This window comes from Natrix helvetica (assembly GCF_964273705.1).
Source record: "Natrix helvetica genome assembly, chromosome: 2".
NCBI lineage: Eukaryota > Metazoa > Chordata > Lepidosauria > Squamata > Natricidae > Natrix > Natrix helvetica.
The window spans coordinates 274,471,734-274,491,173 of NC_138552.1; the positions used below are offsets into that span (position 1 = coordinate 274,471,734).

At 48.3% G+C, this 19,440-nt stretch overlaps 1 protein-coding gene across 1 annotated transcript in view; it reads right to left on the reverse strand.

Annotated features, from left to right (window-relative positions):
- Positions 1 to 19,440, reverse strand: part of PHKG1 (phosphorylase kinase catalytic subunit gamma 1) — a 29,186-nt gene continuing 9,746 nt past the window's right edge. The window contains exons 5-10 of the mRNA XM_081940380.1: positions 11,757 to 11,822; positions 4,837 to 5,000; positions 3,943 to 4,033; positions 3,036 to 3,189; positions 2,592 to 2,717; positions 1 to 403 (exon numbers count right to left, since the gene is read on the reverse strand). Coding sequence (XP_081796506.1) covers positions 152 to 403; positions 2,592 to 2,717; positions 3,036 to 3,189; positions 3,943 to 4,033; positions 4,837 to 5,000; positions 11,757 to 11,822 — 853 coding nt within the window. The 3' untranslated portion in view covers positions 1 to 151. The remainder of the gene's footprint in view (positions 404 to 2,591; positions 2,718 to 3,035; positions 3,190 to 3,942; positions 4,034 to 4,836; positions 5,001 to 11,756; positions 11,823 to 19,440) is intronic.

Here is a 19,440-nt window from a genome sequence, read left to right on the forward strand (position 1 = left end):
TTAGGCTTTATACTTTGCTATTTCATTTCCATCTTTGCTGGCTGGAGAATTGTGGGGGTTGAAGTCTACACATGTGTTGGGACCCTGCTCAGCCCAATCAGGAAGATGCCAAAGGCTGTTTGAACTGCTTTCTTCCTGGAGATTTTGGGAATCAGAGAAGTTCCTCTTCGGCAGCCAAGCTGAACAGGATGGCTTTGGGAGTGTTTTCAAAGAGGGCAGCTCTGTTTTGAGCTTGTCCTTTCTTCACCCAATGGCCATAGATCCGGAAGGCGCAAGCATCAATCATTTTGCGGACTGGCTTCAGCCCGTATGGGTCGCGCTGCAGCACATCCTGGGTGATCGGCTTGATGTTGCGGTAGGTGAGGTAGATGCGCACTGAGGCCAGGACAGTCAGGCAGATGACCTGGGAAGAGACGCTTGTTAGAACTGGCATCTTCTTTAAAGTATATCTGATTAGTTTGTGATTCTTTTCTTTTCAAAGGATGCATTAATTCACCAGGAATGGGCCACCGCCAATAAAAAGGGGTTGTTTTTATATACAGAGTGCTTTTGGTTCAATTCTTCACCTCTTAGTTTGTAGTAGGGTTCACATAGCATATTAAATTCAAGTTAATTTCCTGTGTTTTCCCAAAAATAAGACCTTGTCTTATATTTTCTTGCCACTAAAAAAGGCTTCAGGTCACCCCCGGCCTCTTTTTTGCTGTCAGAGGCCTTCAGGAATTCTATGGCTGGCAAGGCTTCCCTGAAGGCCTCTGTGCAGTGAATAAGAGAGCTCCCTATTGATCTGGAGTTCTGTTATCGGATGCAGAGGCCTTCAGGAAAGCCTTGCCAGCTGCAGAACAAATGGGCCAGCAAGGCAAGTGTTGGGATGTGCGAGGCCTAGCTGTCTGAAGGTAAGTATTAGGACAGCTCCCCACCCCTCATCCCCACCCTAGCTTAATTTTTACCCGTGCACCCTGGAATGGACAGTGGATTAGGTCTTATTTGGGGGGGGGGATTATATTGGGCACGTGTGTAAAAATCAAGCTAGGACTTACTTTCGGGATAGGTCATATTTTCGGGGAAACACGGTATCAGTGCTGGTATATTCACGCAATATGCTATGCTCAAATAAATAAACACCACTGCTTTTGAATGTGATAACTGGAATCCTAAAACATGCTAAACAATGGTTTGAGTTTCATAAAACCAGTGTCAACAATTACCCACCCCCATTTGAGCCTAGTTTGTTTATGCGCCATCAAGAAAAGCTTTAAACTTAAATCGGAGGGAGGGGAGGGTGACCAATCTTTGTAACCTCTAGAACACAAAACCAACCACAAATTCCAAGAAAAATCTAAGCATGAGGTAGGGAGTGATGAAAAGAAAGAAAAATTCAAACATCAATTAGGAAACATACCCATGGACAGGCATAAAGGTCTTTTATATATCTCCCCCCCCCCCCAATATTTGTTTCCAGAGAGTATATATATGCCTGTGTGTCTGTGTGAATGTTCTAGGAATACTTTGAGCAATTTCAACCAAACTTGGTACATAGATGACTTACTCTCTGGAAACAAATATTGGGGGAGGGAGATATCCCTAAAAACCCTCAGAGTGGGTGTTCTGTTAAGATACAGCCTGTTGTGCCTTAAATGGATTCTACTGTTTTGCCGTACAATGGCTTCTACTATACAGCACAGTGGAGTTGCCATGGTAATGGCTTCACAGTACTCCACAAGGGGGCTCCCTCTGGCAAGGGGGAAAATCCAACATTAGAAATTACGTTTGGTCCGGACTTTTCCCCACTATAAATAAATACCCAGGCAATGCTGGGTTATCGGCTAGTGCTTATATACAAATGCTCAAAGCTTGGGAAACAAACAGAGTGAACTAGAAGCAATAGTACACCAGGGCAGATATGACATAGTTGCCATTACAGAAACCTGGTGGGAGGAAACCCATGACTGGGATAAATGGACTGGAATGATGGATGGATACAAATTGTTCAACTTGTTCAAGTTGCTGTTAACTCGGCAACCACAGAGATAGATTTTTGACCGTGACAATCTGTCCCTAACCTGAGTTTTGTTTCATATATGGCAACACAGTTAATATAGGTTATGTTTAATATATATTAATATATTGCTATTTACCAATTTTGGGCAAGATACCCAAGCCTAATTCATGTGCTGAATAAATCACAAACTTCCACAATCCCATGAACCAAAACTAAGGAAATTTGCAATGATTGAGCATGTTGTCTGAACATATCTTGTTTGGTTAGGATCCACAGCTCAGCAGCATGACACATGCAGGTCCCACAACAACCCCTGACTTAGCTTCCCCCTTTCCCACCTGAAAAGAACCCTTGATCAGAGTCAGCATCAGGCACATCCATGGGGCAGATCAAAAAAGTAAAGATATTGGGGAGGAATCGCACAATCTAAGCCCATATCTATTTTACATGCATGGCAGAGAGAGAAAAGGGCACCGTTTCAATTGTAATCATCTTGACTTTGTTGAATCCTCCCCCCCCCACCGCCCCATCCTTGGCTATTACTGAGAAAAATGGCCACCCCTTTCCCAGAATTCTTTGCAATTAGGGATACCCGGAATTTCCGGAAGGGGCTGAAGTGCCGGACTTCTTCCACCATGTACTGCTGGAAGAAGGGGTGGGTGAGGGCATCCTGCACAGTGAAACGATTCTGCGGCTTCACCACTAAACAGTGGGCAATCTGCAGGCAGAAGAACAGAGTTGTATCTGAGAAGCCGAGGCATTGCTTTTCTGAATGCAGTGGGAAAACACAACGGGTCTAGCACTGGTTAATACTAATTATTCAGAGGACCCTCCATACAATCCCATTACACAGGAAAATGAACACCAAGAAACAAAGGGGAACCATTTTCCAATTGGGCCCAACCAAGTACTGTATTTTTGGTGTTAGGGTTAATTTCTTAATCATCAGGTGTTCCAATTACTTTGATCTTTCCCTACCCAGCATTTTTATTTTTCTCCAAGAGCTTCTGGATTCACCCAGGTGAAAGTTACCTACCAAGTCTTTGACTGTATCTGATTGGTCATCCCACTCTGGAGACCCAAATTTGTAATCTCCATTCATGATCATTCTTAACATCAGCATCTGCTTCCGGTGCCAGAAAGGAGGAGATCCGGCCAGCAAGGTGTACATGATGACTCCAGCACTCCACCTGAAAAAAAGGAAACCATCCGCAGGATAGACTGAACATTTTTGAAGACTGATGTTTGTCCACTGGGTTAGCACCAGAATATTTTAAACCCAGGGAAACAAAACATTCACTGACCAAATCTGAATTTGTTTCCTAAGCTACCCCATACAGTGTCAGCCTTCTCCAGATTAGCTCAAAAGATTGCCTGCATATGAACAAGCAGGTTGTTGGAGAACAACTTCGTTGCAGCAGGACAGAGAGATTTTTCTGTGTTCTTTTCCAGCCCTCAGTAGGTACTGCATTTTCCAGAAAATAAAATGGGGTCTTATTTTCTTTTGACCCCCAAAATAAGCGCTTGGCCTTATTTTCAGGGAGGTCTTATTATTTTTGAGGTGCAGGAGGCAGCGAGTGTGGTCACCTCATGGCTGCTGCTGTTTTGCAATATTTTCGGGGAGGGCTTATTTTGGGGGGAGGGCTTATTTTAGCGCATATGATCAAAAGCCCGATTGGGCTTATTATCCAGGGAGGTCTTATTTTCAGGGAAACAGGGTAGTAAAGATTTAAACAGACTAATGATCCTTGTGGTTTTATCTACACAGCAATTATACCATATATTGTTATTGTTAGTTACAAATAATTATATATGCTGTTCACATATCATTGATTGTGCCACATCCTCTGAATATCCAAAAATTACATACCATTTGCTTAAACCCAAATAACCCAAATTGTGGCTTAGGATAATGAGTGAACTTGCCACGCAATCTTGCTTACATGTCAATTTCCTTCCCATAACCTGGATGATCTGAATCCATGGAACATTCTAGTATTTCAGGAGCCAAGTAGCCAGGAGTACCACAGATCTCTGCAAGAAAAGCAATACAAAATGTTGACTGAAACTTTGGTGACCTTGTTTCTGGAGATACAAGTCTTGCTGGATTCCTGGAGTTAAAGGAAATAGGGGTAGCTTCAGTCAGATAAGATAAAAGACTCACAGCTGCATTCACACAATGTATAAGCCTTAGTTTTCCTTGGTGGTTTGGCATGTCAGATATTCCTAAACCAGTTGGCTACCTTATGGTTCAAGAGAGCACTAGCAATAGTACTTGTATACTGCTCCGTAGTGCTTTACAGCATTACCTACAGATTCAGCATATTTCTCCCAAAAATCTGGGTCCTTATTTTAATGACCTTGAAAGGATAGAAGGCTGAGTCAACTTTGAGCCAAAACCAATTAAACTCAGGAACTAGGCATTATAGGATCCTATAATTTATGAATAGCAATTGAGCAAATTGTCTGTCTGTAAAATATCCCTAATTCAATTTCTGCCTAAGACATAACCTTGTGTGGAATCCTGAAGAAGTGCCTTCAGTCAATGTAGAAAATTATTTACACATTGTATTAAACCCTAGGTTTCCATGGCTTACTTAATGATTTGCAGTTGTCTAAGTCCACTGCAATATGCAAAGCTTTAATATCCAGAGTTAGCAAATTGTGATAGTGGAATTCATATAACATGCTATGGCTGGTTTGATTCATATAACATGCTACAGCTGATTCATTGTAGTTCTCTCCTTAGATAGCTACGTTCCTAAGCTTCATGACCACAGGCAGGCCACCAATTCAGAGCCCTCCCTTAAAATCTCTGCCCAAGATGGACAGGCCACCTTTGAGTTTTTCATTTTCCTGCAGCTGACATGAGAAGCCAAAGTCAGTGAGTCTGATGTTCATGTCGTCATCCAGCAGGATGTTCTCTGGCTTGAGATCTCTGTGGACAATGTTCAAGGCATGGAGGAATTGAATCACTTCCAAAAGAGCACGCATGATTTTCCTACAGGGAGAAAAGGATCTGGTTGGTTAAATAGCAATAGCACTTTGATCTATATATCGCTTTACAATGCTTTTACAGCCCTCTTGTTTACAGAGTCAGCACGTTACTCCCAACCAGTGGCGTAGCGTGGGTTGTCAGCACCCGGGGCAAGGCAAGTAATTTGCGCCCCCTAAAGCGAGGGCGGCCCGACTGCAGCTGCCCCTGGGTCGGCATCAGTCAAGTGAGGCTCTCCATGCTGGCCTCCTGCCTTCCTCCCGAGGAGGAGCTCGAAGGGCAGCGGGAAAAGGCTCGACTGAAGGGAAGCAGGTGCCGCGGGGGTGGGAGGCGCACCGGGGGCTTCGGGAAGGCGCCGGCTTCCCGGGGCGCTCCAGGCGGAGCGGGAGGACGCGGTGGCGTTGCAGCGGCGGGCAGACGGAGCGCAGCGCAGCGCCGCTCTCCTTCGGCTCCGCCTGGAGCGCCCCGGGAAGCCGGCGCCTTCCCGAAGCCCCTGGTGCGCCTCCCACCCCCGCGGCACCTGCTTCCCTTCAGGTGCCCTTCGAGCTCCTCCTCGGGAGGAAAGAGACGGCCACAGTCCGGCAAAGGGCGGCGCAGGGTGAGTCAGGGCGCCCCCCCAGATGTTGCGCCAGGTGCGGCCGGCCCCCCCTGCACCCCCCACGCTACGCCACTGCTCCCAACAATCTGGGTCCTCATTTTACCCACCTCGGAAGGATGGAAGGCTGAGTCAACCTTGAGCCTGATGAGATTCTATCTGCCAAATCGCAGGCAGCCGGCAGTCAGCAGAAGTAGCCTGCAGTACTCATTCTAACCACTGCAGCACCGTGGCTCTTTTTAAATGAGCAAATATCCGGAAGAAAAGGCAGACATTTTTATACCCATGCCAAGGACCCATGCTTGGTTCCTGGCATTGCCCATTGATCATATTTAGATGGTCTTCCCTAATTTTCAGATGTCTTGGAAGAAGGCTATCCCCCACCGCGAGGAGGCGGAACCAAACTCTATAAACTGGTACCGCCCCAGGCACCTGATGGAATCTGATAGATTCCAGACGGAGCTTGGGCCAATTCCTGTAGCCTTGTCCCGCTCCCGCTCCGAGGACCTAGTGACTGCCTGGAATAGGGCGACGACTGGGGCCTTGGACCGGGTTGCGCCTTTGCGACCTCTCCTGCGGCATCGACCCACCCGGGCTCCTTGGTTCACTGAGGAGCTTAGGGTGATGAAGCGCCACAGGAGACGTCTAGAGAGCAGGTGGAGGTCCTCACGCTCCGAATCTGACCGAACACAGGTAAGAGCCTATTTGCGGACTTACCTTGTGGCAATAAGAGCGGCCAAACGTAGACATTGTGCTGCTCTTATTGCGTCCGCGGATAACCGCCCTGCCGCCCTGTTTAGGGTGACTCGCTCCCTTTTATCGCAGAGGGCGCGGGAGACACCCTTACAGGGTAGAGCAGAGGAGTTTGGGGAATATCTTCAGGACAAAATCGATCAGATCCGGAGCGGGTGGACCTCCGTCAGTGGACCAGACGAGCCGCCAACAGTGAGTCTTGAGAGACCATTCTGGGAGGAGTTTGACTCTGTTGCCCCCGAGGATTTGGACAGGTTGCGTGGACGGCTGCGACCCACCACTTGTTTAACGGACCCGTGCCCCTCCTGGCTGGTACTGGCAGCCTGGGAGGTGATACGAGGCTGGCTCCTGGGCCTGGTGAGCGCATCATTGGGTGAGGGATACTTACCAACCGCCTTGAAAGAGGCGGTGGTGAGACCCTTGCTCAAGAGGCCTTCGCTCGACCCAATGGAGCTAGCTAACTATCGTCCAGTCTCCAACCTCCCCTTTGTGGCGAAGGTTGTTGAGAATGTGGTGGCGCAGCAGCTCCCACGACACCTAGACGAATCCGATTATCTAGACCCACGCCAGTCCGGCTTCCGACCCGGGCACAGCACCGAGACAGCCTTGGTCGCGTTGGTCGATGACCTCTGGAGGGCCAGAGATAGGGGTTGCTCCTCTATCCTGGTCCTATTAGACCTCTCGGCGGCTTTTGATACCATCGACCATGGTATCCTATTGCGCCGGTTGGAGGGGATGGGAGTCGGAGGCACCGTTTTGCGGTGGTTCGGCTCCTACCTCTCAGACCGGAAGCAATGTGTGTTGACAGGGGGACAGAGGTCGTCCCTGAGGCCACTCACTTGTGGGGTGCCACAGGGGTCGGTCCTCTCGCCTCTCCTGTTCAACGCATATGTGAAGCCGCTGGGTGAGATCATCCGTGGTTTTGGGGTTGAGTACCATCTCTACGCTGATGATACTCAGCTGTATATTTCAACCCCAAACCACCCCAACGAGGCTGTCGAAGTGATGTCCCGGTGTTTGGAAGCCGTCGGGGTCTGGATGGGGGACAACAGACTCAAACTCAACCCCTCCAAGACCGAGTGGCTGTGGTTGCCGGCACCTCGGTTCAGCCAGCTGACTCCATCGCTGGCCATAGGGGGCGAACAGTTGTCCCCTGTGGAGCGGGCGCGCAATTTGGGTGTCCTCCTTGATGCCCGGCTGTCAATGGAGGACCATGTGGCAGCCGTGGCAAGGGGGGCATTCCACCAGGTTCGCCTGGTGCGCCAATTGCGCCCCCTACTGGACCGGAGTGCCCTGCGCACGGTCACTCATGCGCTGGTGACGTCTCGCCTGGACTACTGCAATGCCCTCTACATGGGGCTTCCCTTGGGACGCATCCGGAGACTGCAGCTAGTTCAGAACGCAGCCGCGCGGGTTATTATGGGAAGTACTCGTTACTCCCACGTAACACCTCTCCTGCGCGAGCTGCACTGGCTACCTGTGGCCTCCCGGGTGCGTTTCAAGGTATTGATCACCATCTTTAAAGCGCTCCATGGCAGAGGACCTAGTTATCTGCAGGATCGCATCCTACCACACACGTCCCTGCGACCTATCCGCTCACACAGGGAGGGGCTCCTCCTGGTGCCGTCTGCTAGGCAATGTCAGCGGGCGACACCTAGGAGTAGATCCTTCTCTGTGATGGGCCCAACCCTCTGGAATGACCTCCCCCCAGACATTCGAACTACCACCGACCTCCGTTCCTTCCGGCAAAAGTTAAAGACTCACCTATTTCAATCAGCTGGCCTGGCACTCTCTTAGTTTTACCTCCCGGGATTTATTTATTTTAATTGGGTTTGGGGTTTTAATAGGTTTTTAACGTATTATATTTATTATTCTATTACAGTCTCACAACCTCCTTCACCTACGTATTTAATTTAATTGTTTTATGTATGTATTTTACAACGTATTTTAGTGACTGTACACCGCCCCGAGTCCTCTCCGGGAGAGGGGGCGGTCTATAAGTGTGAATAATAAATAATAATAAATAAAATAAATCTCTAACACACGAGCATGTCAGGTTGAGGGGTTTTGATCTCACAATCATCAGGTGTAAATGAAGGATACTGTATTTGCATTTGGGGATTATATCATCAGGGCTACCCAATCTGGACTGCCTGCCCAATTCTAGACAACCACTAGAGGGCAGTAAAGAGATGCAACAAATCCTATAATGTGGTTTCATAGAATTATAGTATTGAATTGTAAGGTCTAGATTCTAGAAGGAGAACATCTACCCTGTTTCCCTGAAAATAAGAACTCCCTGGATAATAAGCCCAATCGGGCTTTTGAGCGCATGCGCTAAAATAAAACCCTCCCTCGAAAATAAGCTCTCCTGAAAATATTGCAACACAGCTGCAGCCATGTGGTGATCACACTCGCCACCTCCTACACCTCAAAAATAGTAAGACCTCCCCGAAAATAAGGCCAAGCGCTTATTTCGGGGATCAAAAGAAAATAAGACACTGTCTTATTTTCGGGAAACATGGTAGTTTAACCCTCGCCTAATGCAGAAATCCATTAGTATAGCACAGCAATGGCGAACCTTTTTTGGCTCGCGTGCCACAAGGGGGGACGCAGGGGGGTCGTGTGCGGGCGTGCCGCACCCATTAGGCAACGCGCGACCCCCCAGTGCGAATGCACGCACAACGCGCAACCCCCCCAGTGCGAATGCGCGCACAACGCGCAACCCCCCCATTTTTACATGCTTTTTTCGCCCTCCCCAGGCTCCAGAGGCTTTATAGGAGCCTGGGGAGGGCGAAAAGAGCCTTCCCCGCCCCCCCCGGAGGCCCTCTGGAGGCTTCAGGGACCGTCCGGAGGCTTCCCTGAAGCCTTCGGAGCGCTTAAAACCACCCTCTGAGCAAACCGGAAGTGACTTCTGGGTTGCTCGGAGGGTCGTTTTAAGCGCTCCGAAGGCATCAGGGAAGCCTCGGACGGTCCCTGAAGCCTTCGGAGCGCTTAAAACCACCCTCCGAGCAACCCGGAAGTCACTTACAGTTTGCTTGGAGGGTGGTTTTAAGCACTCCGAAGGCATCAGGGAAGCCTCTGGATGGTCCCTGAAGCCTTTGGAACGCTTAAAACGACCCTCCGAGCAACCCGGAACTCACTTCCGGTTTGCTCGGAGGGTCGTTTTAAGCGCTCCAAAGGCTTCAGGGAAGCCTCCGGACGGTCCCTGAAGCCTCCGGAGGGCCTCCGGGGGGTGGGGGAGGCTCTTTTCGCCCTCCCCAGGCTCCTATAAAGCCTCTGGAGCCTGGGGAAGGTGAAAAATAGCTTTTAAAAAGGTGAACTCAGCTGGCCAGCGTGCACATGCGCGCTGGCCAGCTGACAGGGCAGCCCTCGCGTGCCCTGACAAATGGCTCCGCGTGCCACTTGTGGCATGCGTGCCATAGATTCGTCATCTCTGGTATAGCATCTCAAACTGAATTTCACTCTGAGCACCTCTTGTAAATGTTTGAAATCCCTGTATTAAATGGGAAGGCAAATGAGTTGCTTATGGCTAGCAAATAGAGCAGTATTTCTCATTCTTGCCAATTTTAAGATAGGTGGGCTTCCACTCCAAGAATTCCTTATGCTGGCTGAGGAATTCTGGGGGTTGAAGTCCACAGATCTTTAAGTTAGCAAGGTTGAGAAACACTGAAGTAGAGAGAATAAAACATTTTGTACATGTCTCAAAGTACTTCAAATACACTAAGCTATGGCTGAGGTGAATCACAATACAGTACAGTACAGAATCTAGGTTAAGATTGCTAAACTTAATCAACCAATGAGATTTTAGTCACAGCTAATCTGTACAATCAATTACACCATGTATTTCACTAACTTGCAGGAGACCCTTTTATGAAAGAGGTGGGAAGTTCCATGTGGGAAGTTCCATGAGAAGAGTCCTCTGCTCCTCTGCTTGCAACAGAATACCTTATGCCACCAGACTTGAAATTTTGGGCTTAAACAACTTAGAACTACACCGTCTTCGGTCTGATCTAGGCGTAGTACATAAAATTATCTGCTACAACGTCCTACCTGTCAATGACTACTTCAGCTTCAACCACAACAATACACCAGCACACTAAGAAATTTAATGTGTACCTCCCTGGGGACATTGTGTGTTCTAGCATATGCGGAGTTCACTCTATAAACCAGGTCTATTTCCCACCCCATCTGTTGTTTTTCTTTCTGAGTATACTCAGCCAAGATAGTTGTCATGATGTCCCTAATGTTTTCATCATCTGTCTCCATCACATTCTGAAACCTAAGATAGAAGGACATTCTCTCAAACTCTATTTTCATTTGTTGGGTGTCAAGCTCTTTGTTTCCCTTTTGCACGTCCTCCACCCCCCCCCCCTCATCTCAGCCGCCCCCTGCTCCAAGAGATCCAGTCCCTTTTTTAGGAAAAGCACAAGAGATGAAATTCTGAATACACAAAGGGGACAAGCCCTGATACACAAAGATAAGGAGATAACCATACTGAAACAGATCCCCAAGAAAGTGAGGGAGAAAAGAAAATATTATTCGCAACTGGCGAATAAATTATACCAGAAGGGGGTGTGGTTTCGTTGGTTGCTGCCTGAAGGTATGTTAATATTCTGGGAGGAGACAAGGGTCAGAATTAATACACCCATAGAGGCGCAGGCCTTTATGGAAAAAAATAAATTACTCCTAGAAAAACCAGAAGACATCCCAGTAGATGCACAAGACACGGGAGGGGCCGGAGCACTGCCAACAGGGGGAGATGGGGCGACATCAAGAAAGCTCAGATCACACAAATAAGTGAAAATCCACATGACATAAATTGATTGAAATTACTAATGAATCTACCACACTGACTATATGTTATTATGTAATATTTGAATGCTATGCAAATGTACACCATGAGTCTGGAGGGGGGGTATACCAACCGCAGTTTGCGGCTGCCACAATTTGTAACTTTCCCCATACCTTTTCCTTTTGTAAAACACCAAAAAACCAATAAAACTTTGTTTAAAAAAAAAAAAATACACCAGCACACAATAGATGCAAATTTAATGTAAACCGCTTCAAAGTTGATTGCAGAAAATACGAGTTCAGCAACAGAGTGGTCAACGCCTGGAATGCCTGATTCTGTGGTTTCTTCCTCAACCCCCCAACCCCCACTTTAAACTTAGACTGTCTACTGTCGACCTCACCCCATTCCTAAGAGGTCTGTAAGGGACGTGCATAAGCACACCAATGTGCCTATTGTCCCTATCCTACTGTCTCCATTTTATGTCTATCCATTTCATGTATTCATAATCATGTTTATACTTATGTCTGTTATCTAATACATGCTTGAAGAAATAAATAAATAAAATAAAATAAATGTTTCGACAGATGACGAAATTGGTAGGTTGGTTGAAACAGCTCACCTAGTTTCCTTCTCACTTAAGGTCACCTTCTCTGTAAGGTAATCAAATAGCTCCCCTTTCTTCATTCTGTTTAAGGGAAAATGTAGACATGTAGAATATGTTAAAAACAAAGGAAGGCATAAAAATAAAACATGGACCCACAATACCACATGTCTGCTTCTGTCTTGCACGTGGCTGTCAATCCCACTGTTTCTCGAGCTTGGCAACTTTCAAATGTGCGGACTTCAACTCCTCCGGTGGATTTCAACTTCAACATGCTGGCTGGGGAATTCTGGGAGCTGAAGTCCACACAGGTTGAGAAACACTGATCTATGGTAGCCAAATATCAGGACTCTGATCCTTGATTTTGTAAAGCTGAGAGATTGTGGAATTTAATTAAATACAGATGGTCCTCAACTTAAGACTACAATTGAGCTCAAAATTTCTACTGCTAAAGGCAGTTGTTAAGTGAATTTTGCCCCATTTTATAAACTTTCTGGCCATAGCTGTTAGGCAAATCATTGCAGTTGTTAAGTGAATTGTGACCATTAAACACACCTGGCTTCCCACATTGACTTTGCTTGTCAGAGGTTGGCTAGGAACATTACAAACAGTAATCACATGACCCCTGGACAATGCAACTGTCATGCCAAGCAGCTGAATTTTGGCCACATGACCATGGATATCCTGCAATGGTTATAAATGTGAAAAAAATCATGTCACTTTTTCAGTACTGTTGTAACTTTGAATAGTTACTTACAATACAATACAATAGTAGAGTTGGAAGGGACTTTGCAGGTCTTCTAGTCCAAACCCCTGCCTAGACAGGAAACCCTATACCGTTTCAGACAGATGGCTATCCAACATTTTCTTAAAGACTTCCAGTGTTGCGGCATTCACAACTTCTGGAGGCAAGATGTTCCACTGATTAATTGTTCTAACTGTCAGGAAATTTCTTCTCAGTTCTAAGTTGATTCTCTCCTTGATTAGTTTCCACCCATTGCTTCTTGTTCTACCCTCAGGTGCCTTGGAGAATAGTTTGACTCCCTCTTCTTTGTGGCAACCCCTGAGATATTGGAACAATGCTATCATGTCTCCCCTAGTCCTTCTTTCTCTTAAGCTAGACATACCCAGTTCCTGCAACTGTTCTTCATATGTTTTAATCTCCAGTCCCCTAATCATCTTTGTTGCTCTTCTCTGCACTCTTTCTAGAGTCTCCACATCTTTTTTACATCGTGGAGACCAGAATGAATGCAGTATTCCAAGTGTGGCCTTACCAAGGCATTATAAAACTTAATGAATGGGTGTAAGTTGCGGACTACCTATACATCAAAAGGTGTCAGACAATTTTGGAAGATCTAAACAAAGATAAAAGGTTTTTAATGTATTGCATTTGTTAACTGCTAAGCAGTGGTGGGTTTCTACCGGATCGCACCGGATCGTGCGAACCGGTTGAAGAATGAACCCGAAAGTAATTTCCGGCCCCGCCCCCTTGGCGTTTTTTTTGCATCGGGGCTGACTCCCCGCCGCCACTGCTATTCCTTGTCTTCTGGCCCGTTTCCCAACTGGCCTTTCCTCGCTTGGAGGGCTTTGGAGGGAAGCTTCTGCAGAAGCCCGGGTGAGTGACAACAAGTTCCCGCCGTTACGAAGTCTCGGAGGCTGTAATTTTCTGAGCTGTGCGCGCGCGCCTGTTTTCCACGGCGTGGAGCAGCAGCGAGGCTCTGCGAGGCCGGCAATGACTCAGGATGCCATCCGGGAAGACGAGGAACGCGAGGGGGGACCGTTGACGGCCTCCGCAATCATCGCTCGCCTCGCAGAGCCTCGCTGCTGCTCCACGCCATGGAAAACAGGCGCGCGCGCACAGCTCAGAAAATTACAGCCTCCGAGGCTCAGAACGCTTCGGAGGGAAGCTTCTGCATAAGCCCGGCCGAGTGACAACAAGTTCCCACCGTTACGAAGTCTCGGAGGCTGTAATTTTCTGAGCTGTGCGCGCGCGCCTGTTTTTCACGGCGTGGAGCAGCAGCGAGGCTCTGCGAGGCCGGCAATGACTCAGGATGCCATCCGGGAAGACGAGGAACGCGAGGGGGGACCGTTGACGGCCTCCGCAATCATCGCTCGCCTCGCAGAGCCTCGCTGCTGCTCCACGCCGTGGAAAACAGGCGCGCGCGCACAGCTCAGAAAATTACAGCCTCCGAGGCTCAGAACGCTTCGGAGGGAAGCTTCTGCATAAGCCCGGCCAAGTGACAACAAGTTCCCACCGTTACGAAGTCTCAGAGGCTGTAATTTTCTGAGCTGTGCGCGCGCGCCTGTTTTCCACGGCGTGGAGCAGCAGCGAGGCTCTGCGAGGCCGGCAATGACTCAGGATGCCATCCGGGAAGACGAGGAACGCGAGGGGGGACCGTTGACGGCCTCCGCAATCATCGCTCGCCTTGCAGAGCCTCGCTGCTGCTCCACGCCGTGGAAAACAGGCGCGCGCGCAGAGCTCAGAAAATTACAGCCTCCGAGGCTCAGAACGCTTCGGAGGGAAGCTTCTGCATAAGCCCGGCCGAGTGACAACAAGTTCCCACCGTTACGAAGTCTCGGAGGCTGTAATTTTCTGAGCTGTGCGCGCGCGCCTGTTTTCCACGGCGTGGAGCAGCAGCGAGGCTCTGCGAGGCCGGCAATGACTCAGGATGCCATCCGGGAAGACGAGGAACGCGAGGGGGGACCGTTGACGGCCTCCGCAATCATCGCTCGCCTCGCAGAGCCTCGCTGCTGCTCCACGCCATGGAAAACAGGCGCGCGCGCACAGCTCAGAAAATTACAGCCTCCGAGGCTCAGAACGCTTCGGAGGGAAGCTTCTGCATAAGCCCGGCCGAGTGACAACAAGTTCCCACCGTTACGAAGTCTCGGAGGCTGTAATTTTCTGAGCTGTGCGCGCGCGCCTGTTTTTCACGGCGTGGAGCAGCAGCGAGGCTCTGCGAGGCCGCCAATGACTCAGGATGCCATCCGGGAAGACGAGGAACGCGAGGGGGGACCGTTGACGGCCTCCGCAATCATCGCTCGCCTCGCAGAGCCTCGCTGCTGCTCCACGCCGTGGAAAACAGGCGCGCGCGCACAGCTCAGAAAATTACAGCCTCCGAGGCTCAGAACGCTTCGGAGGGAAGCTTCTGCATAAGCCCGGCCGAGTGACAACAAGTTCCCACCGTTACGAAGTCTCGGAGGCTGTAATTTTCTGAGCTGTGCGCGCGCGCCTGTTTTCCACGGCGTGGAGCAGCAGCGAGGCTCTGCGAGGCCGGCAATGACTCAGGATGCCATCCGGGAAGACGAGGAACGCGAGGGGGGACCGTTGACGGCCTCCGCAATCATCGCTCGCCTTGCAGAGCCTCGCTGCTGCTCCACGCCGTGGAAAACAGGCGCGCGCGCAGAGCTCAGAAAATTACAGCCTCCGAGGCTCAGAACGCTTCGGAGGGAAGCTTCTGCATAAGCCCGGCCGAGTGACAACAAGTTCCCACCGTTACGAAGTCTCGGAGGCTGTAATTTTCTGAGCTGTGCGCGCGCGCCTGTTTTCCACGGCGTGGAGCAGCAGCGAGGCTCTGCGAGGCCGGCAATGACTCAGGATGCCATCCGGGAAGACGAGGAACGCGAGGGGGGACCGTTGACGGCCTCCGCAATCATCGCTCGCCTCGCAGAGCCTCGCTGCTGCTCCACGCCGTGGAAAACAGGCGCGCGCGCACAGCTCAGAAAATTACAGCCTCCGAGGCTCAGAACGCTTCGGAGGGAAGCTTCTGCATAAGCCCGGCCGAGTGACAACAAGTTCCCGCCGTTACGAAGTCTCGGAGGCTGTAATTTTCTGAGCTGTGCGCGCGCGCCTGTTTTCCACGGCGTGGAGCAGCAGCGAGGCTCTGCGAGGCGAGCGATGATTGCGGAGGCCGTCAACGGTCCCCCCTCACGTTCCTCGTCTTCCCGGATGGCATTTGGAGTGATTGCCGGCCACACAAACCTCGCTGCTGCTCCACGCCGTGGAAAACAGGCGGGCGCGCACAGCTCAGAAAATTACAGCCTCCGAGGCTTCGTAACGGTGGGAACTTGTTGTCACTCGGCCGGGCTTATGCAGAAGCTTCCCTCCAAAGCCCTCCAAGCGAGGAAAGGCCAGTTGGAAAAGGGGCTTTGCTCCTGCTCCGGGCTGGAGGCTTCCCTCCGAAGTCTTAGGATGTTCTGAGGAGCCCCCCAAGGAAAAACGCCGCTGCCAGGTAGTTAAAAGTACCTCTCTGATTCTGTCAGACTCTGTCAGTCTCTCTCTGATTCCCTCTCTCACTCCCTCTCTGTTCCTCTCTCTCTCTGTCTGTCTGTCTCACTCACACACACACACACACTGTGGTCACCTTGTTGAGTGTTCCAATCACATTTGAAACACTCAACAACTGGCCTGCATTTATGGTATTTTGCAGCATTCTGCAGTCATAGGACCAAAATATATGGTTAAAAGCATATATTTTGGTCCTATGACTGCAGAATGCTGCAAAATACCATAAATGCAAGCCAGTTGTTGAGTGTTTCAAATGTGATTGGAACACTCAACAAGGTGACCACAGTGTGTGTGTGTGAGTGAGACAGACAGACAGAGAGAGAGAGAGAGGGAGTGAGGGAGGGAATCAGAGAGACTGACAGACACACAAACACACACACAGAGAGAGACAGAGAGGGGGAGGGAGGGAGAGAAAGATAGAGAGACACACACAGAGTGAGTGATTAAGTGAATGAGTGAGAGACAGACACACCCACATACACAGAGTGACAGAGAGAGAGGAAGGGAGGGGAGAGAGACAGCGGGAGAGACAGAGACAGACACACACACACACACACACACACAGAGTGAGTGAGAGACAGACAGACACACACACACAGAGTGACAGAGATGGGGGAAGGAGGAGAGAGAGACAGAGATACAGAGAGAGAGACAGACAGATAGACACCCAGAGAAAATGACAGAGGGAGACAGAGAGGGAGAGAGGGAGAGAGAGAGAAAGAGCCAGAGAGAGAGAGAAAAAGAAAAAGAAAAAAAGAAAGTGGGAGAGAGAGATGAAAGAAAGAAAGAAAAAGAACTTATGACCACAATTGAGCCCAAAATTTTGGTTGCTAAGCAAGAGCATCGTTAAGTGAGTTTCACCACATTTTCCAAGTTAGCCATGCCCACCTGGTCACATGACTGCCAAGCCACTCCCACCAGGTCACATGGCCGGCAAGCCACTCCCACAAAGGAGGCCACACCCACAGAGTAGGTTCCAAAAAAATTTGAAACCCACCACTGCTGCTAAGGTACTTATAATGTGCCTCACACATAAACTGTAACCATCTGTCTTCTTGCTTCTTCTCTTTCAGCCCACCCTTCACCCTAAAGGATATCCTGTATCAATTTAATCACTCTGTACCATATGAAAATGTCAGCTGTAACTCCCAAAAGATTATGCCTTTTAATAAAATATAATGCCTATAATTTATAATGCCTTGGTAAGGCCACACTTGGAATACTGCATCCCGCTTTGGTCGCCATGATGTAAAAAAGATGGTGATATTCTAGAAAGAGTGCAGAGAAGAGCAACAAAGATGGTTAGGGGACTGGAGGCTAAATCATATGAAGAACAGTTGCCAGAATTGAGTATGATTAGTTTCATGAAAAGAAGGACTGGGGTTGACATGATAGCAACAGTATTCCAATATCTCAGGCATTCTCCAAACTATTCTCCAAAGCATCTCCAAAGCAGGACAAGAAGCAATGGGTGGAAACTAAGCAAGGAGAGAAGCAACTTAGAACTAAGGAGAAATTTTCTTACAGTTACAGCAATTAATCAGTGGAATGATTTTCCTCCAGAACTTATGGATGCTCCAACACTGGAGGTTTTTAAGAAGAGATTGAGAAACCACGTGTCTGAAATATTAAAGGGTTTCCTGCCTGAGACTAGAAGACCTCCAAGGACCCTTCCAACTCTGTTATTCTGTTAAAATGTGTTAGTTGAAATGATGCCACCAAACATCATCTCCACATCTGGAGGGCACTGGATCAGGAAGGGTGATTTAAATATTTCATTTATGCTGTGATTGTCTGCCTTACAACCTGCTTTTTAAAAAATCACTGCTCTACAAGCTTCTCTATACAATACAGTATTTCATGTATGCTGTTATTGTCAACATTACAAGTTGCTTAAAAAAAATCAAAGTTCTACAAGCTTCTCTAATGTTAAGAGCAGTTGTTACATCCCTTTCTAGCCCATCAGGTTTTTCACTGGCAAGAGTCCTCAAACAATCTGTTTTAAACAACTTATTTGAATTAGGGACTTTCTCCCCCCATGGAAGCTGTAATGCTGGTAGAGCGGTTCCAAACAGACACCCGTGAAAGTATTACACAAGTCCAGGATACCTAAAAATAGTGTGGATCTGTGACCGCCAAGACCTTAGCAAAGGTTATGTGGAAATCTGAGCAGGCTAATGATACAGGACCAGGAAGATGAGACAGCTGCAGGCAGCTTTGGTCCCTGGTGGGTGGGCTGGTGGATGGTACAGATGGCCCTGAGATCAGCAGAGACCTTCACAAATGGTTAAACAAGCTGGTACAGATATCAAATTACAATATATGGAGGGAGGGAAGAACACAAGAAGTCTTTTGCTGGAGTCACCATGCGCCACCCTGCCTCTAAACACTGTGGCCTTTATCAAGCAGTCCAAGGCAATTGAGAAACTGGCCAGCATGACCATCTCCTCTTACTTGCCTAAGAGGTAGACTGCTCCTGGACATGGGCATTTCACTTAACCGTGAGGGCTTCTTGCTGTATTTATATTACCACATTGCCTGCATGAAATGTGGATAAACTACTTATCTGTGACGTGCATGATGGCATCATCTTATTTTGTGTGGCGGAAAAAAGGACAGTCATGACACTTTTAAATAAAAAAATAAATAAAGGAAATATCTGCAAGAAGTACCATTTGCCTGAAAGCAAGAACTGGTAACACCACAAAGTATACAAAGTAATAGAAAATGAAGAAGCTAAAGGGTGGTGGGTCTTTACAGTTCAAACAGACAAGCACCTGCCAATAACACCCCAATAGGAAAGGCAGAAAGTTTGGATAGTGGATATGGAAGTACCTAGAGGCAGCAGAATAGAAGAAAAAGAACTGAAGACAATCACAAAATGCAAATACCTCCAAACAGAATTAGAATGACTATGGTAAAAGAAAACAAAGATAGTACCAATGGTAATAAGGTGCCTTGGGTACAAATCCCAAAATGTGTGGAGCATCCCTTGAACACCATGTCAGTACTGACAAAAACACCACCAGTCAATTGCAAAAGGCAGCTTTTACCCGGAACAGCTTTTGTCTTGCAATGATACCAGAGATGGGTTACTCCCGGTTTGGCCCAGATTGGCCAAACCGGTAGTAGCAGCGGCAGGAGGCTTCGCTCACCTGCGCATGCCCAAAACGGTAGTAAAAAAATTGGCAAACCACCACTGAATGATACCTTTAATACCATGAAACAACAAACCTCTGTCTATCCCAGATTCTTGGGAAGGACTTTATAGATGGATAAAAATGTCAAATCCAGTCTAAACCGCCGACTGACTGTGCAACCAACCATAATAATAAAAATAATTGTTTAACCTCTTTCAAGGCACTCAAGTTAGCAGTCTGCATTTGATGATAGAAAAGTCCACACTTGTAAATATGT